This window comes from Cynoglossus semilaevis, chromosome 5 (genome assembly GCF_000523025.1).
Source record: "Cynoglossus semilaevis isolate Cse_v1.0 chromosome 5, Cse_v1.0, whole genome shotgun sequence".
NCBI classification, from domain to species: domain Eukaryota; kingdom Metazoa; phylum Chordata; class Actinopteri; order Pleuronectiformes; family Cynoglossidae; genus Cynoglossus; species Cynoglossus semilaevis.
In genome coordinates, this window is record NC_024311.1 from 17,868,958 (window position 1) to 17,879,903 (window position 10,946).

The 10,946-nt window shown below is 44.4% G+C and overlaps 1 protein-coding gene across 4 annotated transcripts in view; it reads left to right on the top strand.

The window, feature by feature from the left end:
• nfatc3a (nuclear factor of activated T cells 3a) overlaps positions 1-10,940 on the top strand; it is a 44,819-nt gene extending 33,879 nt beyond the window's left edge. The window contains exons 10-11 of one of the 4 annotated variants that reach the window (XM_017032655.2): positions 41-787; positions 10,578-10,940. In XM_017032655.2, the coding sequence (XP_016888144.1) occupies positions 41-787; positions 10,578-10,654 (824 nt within the window). In that variant the 3' untranslated portion in view covers positions 10,655-10,940. Of the gene's footprint in view, positions 1-35; positions 788-10,577 lie in introns of all 4 variants that reach the window. The other 3 variants (XM_025055546.1, XM_025055547.1, XM_025055548.1) reach the window with 3 other exon arrangements.
• The last annotated feature ends 6 nt before the right edge of the window (positions 10,941-10,946 follow it).

Sequence of the window (10,946 nt, forward strand, 5' to 3'; positions counted from 1 at the left end):
CTCCCCCGCCTACCCCACCCCCCCCCCAGCCCCAGCCACGGCCACGGTCACGGTCAGAGCCACGGTCAGAGCCACGGTCACGGTCAGAGCCTGACTTTCAACGGCCAGTCCAGCTTCTCTCCTCAGGGTTACGAGCGGATGCCGTTTCAGCAGAGTTCAAGTGCAGCTTCACACCCAATGGGGATGGGGATGGTCTACCCCTCCTCGCCGTGCTCGTCACCATCAGGTCCGTCCGCTGCGGTCACCAATCCCATCGTAGGGTCCCCTCAGAGCCAGCAGTCCTTGCTCAGCCCCTCCTCCCCGCACCTGCGCACCCTCGGAGGCTATCACTGTTCCCCGAACGCTGCCCAGGCCTCTCCCACTGGTCACACTCTTGTCGGGCAGCACTCCTCCCAACTGCAGAGAGCTATGGGCTACCACCCAGTAGGTCAGAGGTCAGCCTCTTGCCCCACTCCGTCTAGTGCCCCTGCACCACGCATGATTCCCTCACCGCACTCAGGGCCTTCCTCCCCTCAGCTCCACTCCCTGCCCTACCAGTCTCCCACCTCCTCCTCCCCCACTTCAGGTGGCAGCCCTCTGGGGCCCCTCCAGCAGCAGTCCTCTCCACAGGCAACAAGTCCTGTCATGGCCAGCCTGTCTCCAGCAGCAGCAGGGCCTCTGGTTCACCCACTTAGTCCTCAGGGACCCTTTCCTTTGGACAACGAGAGTCTGAGCATCAAGCAAGAGCCAGAGGAGAGTGAGCCAACCTTTCACTCCATTGGCCTGCAGGACATCACACTGGATGATGGTAGGACTGGTTTTTTTTCTTTCTCTAATTGAAATGTCAAACGTCATCAAAGCATTTTAAAAATAAAACCTAAATAAAAGTAGTCAAGGCCAACTGTCACGGCATTTTAAAAATAAAACCTAAATAAAAGAAGTCAAGGCCAACTGTCACAAAAAAGTATAAAGAACAAACCAAATGCTGTCACTTTCCAGTTTTCTACACCTTTTTTCAAAATGCTTTACATTTTCAGAAGTCCTATCCTGCAGTGTGTGAGGCTAAACATCCACAGTCTCCTCAGCTCCTTCGTCTGTTCTCTGTCAGTCCAGTGTTGCTGCTCTAATTATCACATTTTCTTCCTCCACCTTCTGCTTTTACACAAGATATTTAGAGTACACCCGTCTGTGATCAAATCTAATTTTCAGTCTAAAACAAGCTGGCGCTCAGGGATTAAATTTACCCTACATAATGTGACTTACAAGTTAGATTTGTGTTTGAGGATATAAAACAATCCAGCTGTTTTTTTACCAGTGGGCGGAAGCCCTCGTGCATCCTGGGTAGTTGTGTTTCAGTCGTCGTTTTTAGGGTTCGTTACTGGGTACAGATGACCAATGTGTTACATTAAAGGGAGAAAAAAGGTTTTTAGGGTTCGTTACTGGGTACAGATAACCAGGCCGATGACCAATGTGTTACATTAAAGGGGAAAAAAGGTTTTTAATTGCAGTACTTAATGTACAATCACATCGTGTGTGTGTGTGTGTGTGTGTCTTTACCATTTTAATCAGGATGCTCAGAGAAACCTCGTGACCAGTCACCGTTAAATCTGCTCATGCATTTTTCAACGTGTTTTTCCTCATCCAACAACTTCAGTTCTTAACTGAAAAGATCTTTGACTCTTATCTCACTTGTAGAGTTTGTCACTTTAACCCCAACGCTGTATTCTAATGAGGGTTCTAAAGCTTTAGGGTTAATAAATAATCCAGGGAAGCTGCGTCAGGTAGAGGTGACACGGTGCCCCGGTGACACACACACACACACACACACACACACACAGACACGCAGCATGTGAGAGTAGCTGGCTGCGCTCACACCCAGAAAGTGTAAGAAAAGTTTGTGAGTGACACAGTTCAGCCGGGAATGTAAGCCGTCCCTTTGAGCCCGTGGTTAAAAATATCTGTGTGTGTGGCAGCTCAGCTCAGCTCAGTAGGCCACGCTCTGAAGAAGCAACAGGACGCTGCGCCGCCGAGCTTTAGGAGGTCACACAAAACTCTGTGACCATGTTTAACCTGGTTTCTCAGACAGGACAGGACAGGTCAGGAACAGACAACAGACCACACTACAGACCACACTACAGACCACACTACAGACCACACTACAGACACGTGTGGTCCGTGATTACAGATGTATCATTAATTCTAGACCCATAGCTTCAACAGAAAGAGTTTGTTGTCGTGTGGTTATGAACAGGTTCTGCTGACGTCAGCGCCACACTACTACATTAGTGAGTTCTTTGTTGTGTTTGTCATAGCTTTTATTAAGGTTGTTTAGTCTATTGTCTATTGTGTGTCACCACATTATCAGAGCGCACACACCAACGTGTTCTTCTTCAATAAGAAGACTCTGAGAGACTGTCACTTATTGGAAGGAGCTGCGGAGGATTCTTTTATGGAGCAGCCAGGTGGAAACAATGCCTCTCCCACTCTGTTAACATCAACAAGTGTTGAGAGGACAGAGAGAGGACACAAGCCCATTATTGTCTCCTCAGTGTGACAGAGACGTATTTTTACGCCGTCATTTGTGTGAGCTTGCTGCTTTCATTTTTGCTTCTTTTTCAACCAAGTGTGAGGAAGCGTCATCATCCACGTACACGACACCTCACCTTAGCCGTGGGGTGAAAACAACACCCACATGTGCGGTGGCTGTCTGTGTATTGAGGGAGTTGCATCAGGTTACCCAGGGGAGTTGGAAGGAAGTGGCATTTATTGTAACCTTGACGACGAATGCCCTCTTTGTATGAACCACAGAGTCAGTGATGAAGTCCATCAATAAACCTGGTAGAATCTTTAGGCTGCAGTTTGACCTCAGATGAATCTAATGGTCCTCACACAAACAGTGGGCTGTGCAATTGCAGATGGAATTTTCTTTTTTCCCCAAAAGCGCCCTTCCAGAAGGTCACCGGTGGCAAAGTCCACGTACAGATGGGACACGGGGCTAATTTGAGACTCTTAATTAAACCACAGAGTTTGGAGGTTTGTGTCGCCGTGGCCCCTGATCTGACCTTTGGTCAGCTGCTCTGGTCTCCATCTGTCACTGTGGAGCTGCTGCTTCACTGGTTACATGTAAGATAATTGGATAATTTTGCAACATGTCCAAAATTTTCCTCCTTAATTGACCTTGAACAAGTGGAACCTGCCTGGACAGGTCTGTGTTTCCTTCTGTCCAGTCATTATCTGCTGACCTCTGGAATCTGAAGGCTTCACTTTGCTTCAGTCCGTAGCCTGATGTATATCTACGAATCTGAAGGCTTCACTTTGCTTCAGTGCGTAGCCTGATGTATATCTACTGTAGGAAGAGCAAATCTACAAAAAATGTTTTTTCGTCCTAGTCATTGGTTCCTTTCTGGGGTTTGTCTGTGTTTTGGTTACTTCATGTCTTCATCAATCTTGGAGTTTTTCATGACATTAGTCCTGACGTGGTTGGTGTCCTGGACCAGAGCCTGTGCAGTGACTGTCCTGCTGCATCACACAGCCTTTGTTTTACATTGAAAGCTGCAGGATTTCAATGTAATCCTTTAAATGAATTCTTCATATCTGTTAACTGGACTAGTTGAGCTGACGGTTCAAATCATCGTTGGCAGAACTTTGACTGGAACTTTTCCAGTTGATGGTGTCAGACCTTCTACATTAGTCAAAGCTCGTGCCTCACACATGGGAAGTACAACATCAACAGCACATTTCAAATCAACTAAAACTGTGATGTTGTTAAAGACTCGTGTTGATGGATATGGGAGAAAACGGGAGTGTAGAAAAGTGTTCCGTGAACAAGCAGATGGCCCTGGTGACGCACACCAGCATGCTTCAGATGTGTGTGTGTGAGTGTGTGTGTGTGTGTGCACAGGAGACAGGCGAGATGAGCAGACAGACCGACAGACAGATGGACAGACAGTTTTAGGATCCACATACGTAACAGAGTCATTCATCCGAGAGTAACGCTGGTATACGATGTTTAAATGTTGTTGTTTTTTTGTTTTTTTATCTGGTCCTGTGAGAGCAGAGAGTGACGTGTGTGTGTGAGTCTGTGTGTCTGTGTGTCTGTGTGTCTGTGCACGGTGGGTTCACTTCCACACAACTCCCCCGTTGTTGGCTGTAGCAGGTTAAACTGCACAGCTGCCTGGAGCGTCTCTGTGGCTGACACAGTTCCAACAGACACACGACCGTTTGAACAGACCTTCACGTTCTACTTTACTGCCTCTTATTGGTTTCCCTTATATGAAAAAAAAAAGAAAATCATTGACTTATTTCACCCTCATTAATCTTTATAATTGCAGCAGCTTTGACTTAGTGTTGGTTAGTGTCACGTTGTATTTTCTCAGTGATGATGAACAGACTCTAGAGAGAAAGTTCAAAACAAAAGTTTTTACACAGTACAGTGTGCAGAGTCATTGTGTCTAATGAAGAGGCCGACCTTGATTTACAAGGAGAATTTGGTTTTAACAAAATAACCTTAAAATGAAGACAACAAACTAGTACTAGTAAGTTTGGACCAAAAACGTCCTCACATCAAAACCGTCTGCTATTGGCTACATTTCAAGAACCTTGTTTCACCGTTTGTCTGTTTGATTGAGGTCGTGTTTGACGGTGAAAGAAATCAACAGCTTTTATTGTAAAAACACTTGTGTCGACGGTGAAACTGTTTTCCCATAAATCTGACGTTTGTGCGAACGAGATATAAGGGAGAAACTAAAACGTAGCCGTCGTTATTCTAACCCCGGTTATTTATACGAAACGACCAGATTTGCATGTAAAACGGATCGTCTTAGTCAGAGGTTTCCTGCCGTAATTGTCCAATCATAACAGAGTAATGACACACCGCTCCTGGTCTCTCTTAGAGAGAGAGAAAAAAAGAAAACAACAGTGGAAGGAAAATGATTTGATGAAACGCTGATGCTGTTCATTAAAAACAATGGCAAACATTTGCTGGTGTTTTCCTTTGAACCCAGGGGAAAGAGACTCACTCACTCATCTTTCCATACTATTAGAGTCTTAGAGAAAACAGTGTGGAGGCTTTGGCAGAGGCTGCAGCCTCATGCACACACTGTGCCAGAGCTGTTTTTCCTCCAGACAGAAGGAGGGAAAGCCTGGAAATCCCTTTGCGGAGATGGAAGAAACATTTTCATTCTTGATTAAATTAAAAAGAAAAGAAAGAAAAAAAAAACCCAGGGTAGTCTGTTGAGCGCCGTGTGGATTTTACCAGTGCTTTTTTTTCGTGCTGGCTGATCTGGTTCCCCTTCCTGAGTGTCAATATTGATTTGTGCCTGTCAGCCCAGCATCGAGCGCCAGTGTTTGACTGCAGAATGAATACGTGTCACCATATTTCTCAGCGTGTGCAGATGAGGACCTGACAGAGGGCAGGGAGCTGCGTTTGAGTAAATGCACAGCTGCTGAAACGCATGTGTTTGAACAGGGAGCGTTTGGTGAGTCACTGTAACGTGCTGCTCCGCTTCACCACAGCGTTTTTGTAATGTAGGTAACAATTAAAACAAACACAAAAAAAAACAAAACAACTTTTGTAGTCGGTTAACAAAGCTGTGTAATTTCAAAGAAAAAAAAAAGCAGAACAATAAACCAGCTGATTAGAAATAAGTAAATTTAAGATGAGACATTTTCATCCTGTCTATGTCTCCGTCTGTCTCCGTTTGTCGTGGACTTTTTGACGGTCGTCCTCTACATATTTGTCCCAGGGTCGGGGGTCATTTGTCACGGACGAAAGTTGCAAAACATTTATCGTTAAATCAAGTGGGAAATTTACCCATGATTCACCGTGATGTGTCACAGTCTCACTTTTTCAAAAACACTGCGCTGTGCATCGTTCCCTCGCCCACTCTTCCTTTATATTTAAATTCAAATCTCAAACACAACAGTGAGTTTGGACGGAGAAGCAACAGAGTTAAAATGAATTAAAATTAAAACGGTTTCACTGTGGAAGATTTTAAACTCCCTCAGCTGACGATCTGTTTCCAGTATGTGTGTGTGTGTGTGTGTGTGTGTGTGTGTCATGTCAGTGCCCAGGGCTTATGCGTGTCATTACAGGGCCCCTGCAAATGGAAAGTGTGCGCTTTGATATTCCCTGTTGCAGGCGAACCAAGTCTTGCCTCTTTCTGTTCCTTCGACTCAAACCTTTTCCATTGTGCCGTCTCCGTCCGCTGGACTAAAGAATCTCCCAGTTTTTGACTTATTTACTTACAGACTGATCTGCCAAACTGCTGTTTCTTTTTTATATTATTATTATTATTCCAGGGTCAGGGAACGTTTTCACTCTGTCACACAGTCATATTATGTTGATTGCCCGTTTTCCATTTCAACAGTTGATGTGTTCGTCGCACCGTCGCCCGCTGCTCTGCATCGACTGCTTCTACTTTATGGAAATCATTTCAAAATACCTTCACTGGGTTGAACATCAGAACATAAGGTCACTTAACCACAGAGGGTTTTAATCTGCGCTTAGGAAAATGACGTGATTCCTAGAGTTTAAAGTTTAAAACTCAGTGTAAATAAGTCTTTGTGACAGGAGTTCATGTTGTTTCCCAGATAAAGATTCATTTATATTATTTAAGCTTGTTTGTTTACTTCTTCAGAAGTAAAAAACAGTTACTTCTGTACGGTTTCTAGGATTCTAACATTTCTTTACAACAACTTGTCTCAGTTAATGTAAAAAGTCAGAACAACAACTCTTCCTCCTCGACCCTCCAGTTCAGAGACTTTCTTACAGCTCAGCAGCTCCCACAGCAGTTATCAGTACTCAGTACTCCAACGCTCCACAGTAGTATCTGTAGTAATATTTGTTAGGGGCTGACTGCACATGTATCAGGGAGCCCCCCCTCCGAGTCATTCACAGAGGATCTCCCTTCTGTGGAGGAACACTCACTGCACCAGGCATCGCTGAATCATCAGGTTTCTGTTGCACTGTCACGAAGGACACCAGTAAAACTGAGACAATACTACGAGCATGTGAAACCAGTCTCAGGCCCGAGTCGAGTCAAACCGTCCACATCCAGGTCTCCTGCTCTAACTGAAGCAGACGTACTTTTTTACACTACTTCCAGTTATATTTTAACGCTCAAACATCTAGCGTTTGTTAATTTGTGTTATTTTGTGCCGTACACGAACGCTGGCCGCGCCCGTCACCACGTGGACGACACGGTTAATCACATCACAGGAATTAGGAGTTGCTCTTGATTTAATTCTGCGTTGTGCAGCGTCCCTGCAACAGCAGACGGGTTAATGTTTGCCTCCGCAACAATCTAATCAGCGCAGCAGAAAGTGATATGTTTCTGCAGACGCCCACTTGGTGTTGGTCTGTGGTACTTCACACAGCGCCGCTCAGATCCCTGTTGTGTTGGAGCAGGTCGACTCCAGTGATGCGACGCGGGCGTATCAACGCTGACCGCAGCAGAAAATGTGTTTCGGTAGATCATGGTTCATTATCATGAAATATTTCATCAACATTTCATCTTCACTCAAAGCCACAGGTGTCAATTTAAAAAAAGAGAGAGAGATTTTATCAGATATAAGTTCAGCTACAAGTGTTAGATACAGTTTTATTTTGAGCTCTGGTCTTTCTAAAGGTCAATTAGGGTTAACCTTAACCCTAACCTTTTTAAAACATTTGTAGCACTTATCTTAGACATCAGTGCAGTGGAGGTGACTGTATGTAGTCTCCGAGGAAACTAGTCAAATTAGGAGATTAACTTCTGTAGATAAACACACGTTTGACTTTGTTAAAGTTGTTTGTTTGCCTCGACAGTCACAGTAAAGTGTCGTGAGTGTGTGCTGGTGCTGCAAGTGTGACTGTATGTGTGACTGTATGTGTGTGTGAGAGAATATGGTTGACATTGGAAAGGAAGAGCCTCCCACGCTAACAGGATGATGAGTGATGGTGGCCAGACACAAAGACAAACAGCTTCACAAATACAAGAAGAGACGCACAAGAAAAGTTCAGAATTCAGCCCTTAGTAAAAATCAAAAAATTTAAAAAGACTTCCATGACTGCATGTGATCACCGAGCAAAGATCTCAGACATGAGAAGACGTTGAAAAGTTGCTACTGATTTGGATCATCAAAAAGTTGCAGTTAGTCGGCGACAGTGTTTCAAAGACAATAATTGGTTAGAAAGCAAAACAAAGATTGTGCAATCGCTCGTTAGGGATGAATGAAATGTGTATAAATGAATATTTATAGCTTTATTCTTTATTTAACTGTGTTTATCTTTTTTTAGATCTAATTGTTTTTATTGGTGTCCTGTACACAAAATAATGTTGATTATATATTATATATTAATATTATATTATTAATATTATATATATATATATATATATATAATATAATATTTTTTTCTTAGGTTGTATGTAGAAGATGTAGAAGACGAGATGAAGCCAAACAGTTTTTTGTCAACTGCTCCTTATATACATACAGTATCTAATCCCAAAATATCAGCAAAGGAAAAAAAAAGAAGAAAAAAGAATTAAACCAAGTAAAGGCTGAAATGAACCAGACACTATTTTTCTTTTTTTCTTTTAACTCCTTCCTGAGGGTAAACATACGTAGTGTTACTAAAATAATAAAACGCACTGAACTAAAGTGCTGTGAATTATGGCCTGGAGGGAAAATACTTGGCAGGAATGTTGCAGCGATGCACAGATACAGTATGTGATGCAGAGAGAGCAGCAGCAGTTACAGCAGCAGTTACAGCAGCAGCAGCAGCAGCAGCAGTAACAGCAGTAACAGCAGTAGCAGCAGCAGTAACAGTAGCAGCAGTAACAGCAGTAACAGCAGTAACAGCAGTAGCAGCAGCAGCAGCAGCAGTAGTTGCAGCAGCAGTAACAGCTGCAGTAACAGCAGCAGCAACAGTAACCGCAGTAACAGCAGCAGTAACAGCAGTAACAGCAGCAGCAGCAGCAGTAACAGCAGTTACAGCAGCAGTAACAGCAGCAGCAGTAACAACAGCAGCAGCAGTAACAGCAGTAACAGTAACAGCAGCAGCATCAGTAACAGCAGTAACAGCAGTAACAGCAGCAGCAGTAGCAGCAGCAGCAGTAACAGCAGTAACAGCAGTAGCAGCAGCAACAGTAACAGCAGTAACAGTAGCAGCAGTAACAGCAGTAACAGCAGTAGCAGCAGCAGTTACAGCAGCAGTTACAGCAGTAACATCAGCAGCAGCAGCACATGTTGAGACAGATCTGACTTTGATTCCCTCCTTCTTTGTCAAACTGGTACAAAGGTCTCGTCTCCACCTCCTGGACCAGTTTTCCCAGCCTGGACTTAAACGTGTGAGTGAGACGTGTCCCCGTCAGGACGACGTCTCTTTACCACAGAACAATCCCAGTTGAACTGACCCTGTTGTCACTGCACTGTGTTTCCACCTTAAACTCTTCATCACAGCGTCATAATTCACTCCTTAAAACTCTGGCACAGACAGAGGGACAGAGGGACAGAGGGACGGAGGGACAGAGACACATTTACTTTTAAATATGTTTTATAATTTCATCACACACTGAGAGTTCTGGTTGTTGTTGATGTTGAAGTTCTTTTTCTCCTCGTCATGAAGAACCAGACGCTTCGTACAGGTCACATCTGATGTGTCGGGTCATCAGGTCAGTGTCCGTCTGAAACACAACAGTTGATGGAAGAGTAGAATAATATTTGATCATCATTAAAGGAAGTCAAAAAATGAATGTACTGATGTTTTTAAACCTGATTATTCTACCCACAGAACACAGTGTTTTCTGTGGTAAATACTGCAGTACATGCAGTACCCACATCCACCACTGTAGCCTCATGGTTTTTAATGCAGTACTGTGCACATGTACATTCAGCAGCAGTTTCCAGCTTTGACCAGAAGTGAAGACTGGGTTCTGTGTTGAAAACAAAAAACAAAACAACAATCTCCACATGTTTGTTTTTTTTCAGTCCCATCTTTTCAAACTGATGGACAGAGTTCATGTTGGGGCTGAAAAAACTGCAAGGCTTTTTCTCCAGACCAGCGTTGTGTGCAGGTTGTTTAGAGTGGAGCTGTGCCCCGGTCTTTAACCTCCTGACACCTCTCTGGGCTTTTCTTTCCTTCCACGTCGTATTTTGTTTGACGTGGACGCGAGGGGAAAGTCCTGAAGACAGGCCGACGGTTGACGGCCCTCGCTGCTCTCTGTTTATAGGAGTGGATGTGCTGTGGTAACGGCTGATGTTTTTTGGACTGGCACAAAGGTCAGCGTTGGCCGGTTGTACTGAATGGAATAGTTTCTCTCATTTGTTCTGTCAGGATTTATTAAGTCTCCCGTGAGGCCTCTGACTTTGTGACCTTTGAGTTTTGACACACCGCTTGACTTTTTGTTTCCACTTTGAGCTCGGGATGCTTTGAGCTTTCCGACGTGGGAAGAACGCGACGTGGAACAACACTGCCCCCTGGTGGTAAAAGGATGAACATGCCTCTCTTTAGCAGGAGAATAACCATCCACAAACTGGACTGGATGAGATTTGTGGAGGATGGAACGTGATGGAAGTTTAATTTTAAGTCTGTTTTTCTTTTTCTTCTGTCTTCACAGTGAACGAAATCATCGGCAGAGACATGTCCCACTCGCCCAGCACTCACGCTCCCCCGTCAGCTCACAGTCAGTCGTAGTTCAGCGTCAGCTCAGGTCTGCAGACCGCTGGACGTCCTCGGCTCCAAACCCAGACTCTGCTGCTGGACCGGGTCCTGATCCGGTCTGCGCTCACACAAGAGATTAGGTAGAAGAAGAAGAGGACTGTGGAAGAGACGGACGGATGGAGATCACCAGCCTAGAAGGACACAAGGACCCGTGTTTGTCTCAACTGATGTCATTTACAACTTGTTGAAATGAGTGACAAATAAAAAAAAAAGAGAGAGAGAAAAATCACGTCTTTAATCACAAGGTGTGGAACCAGACATTAGA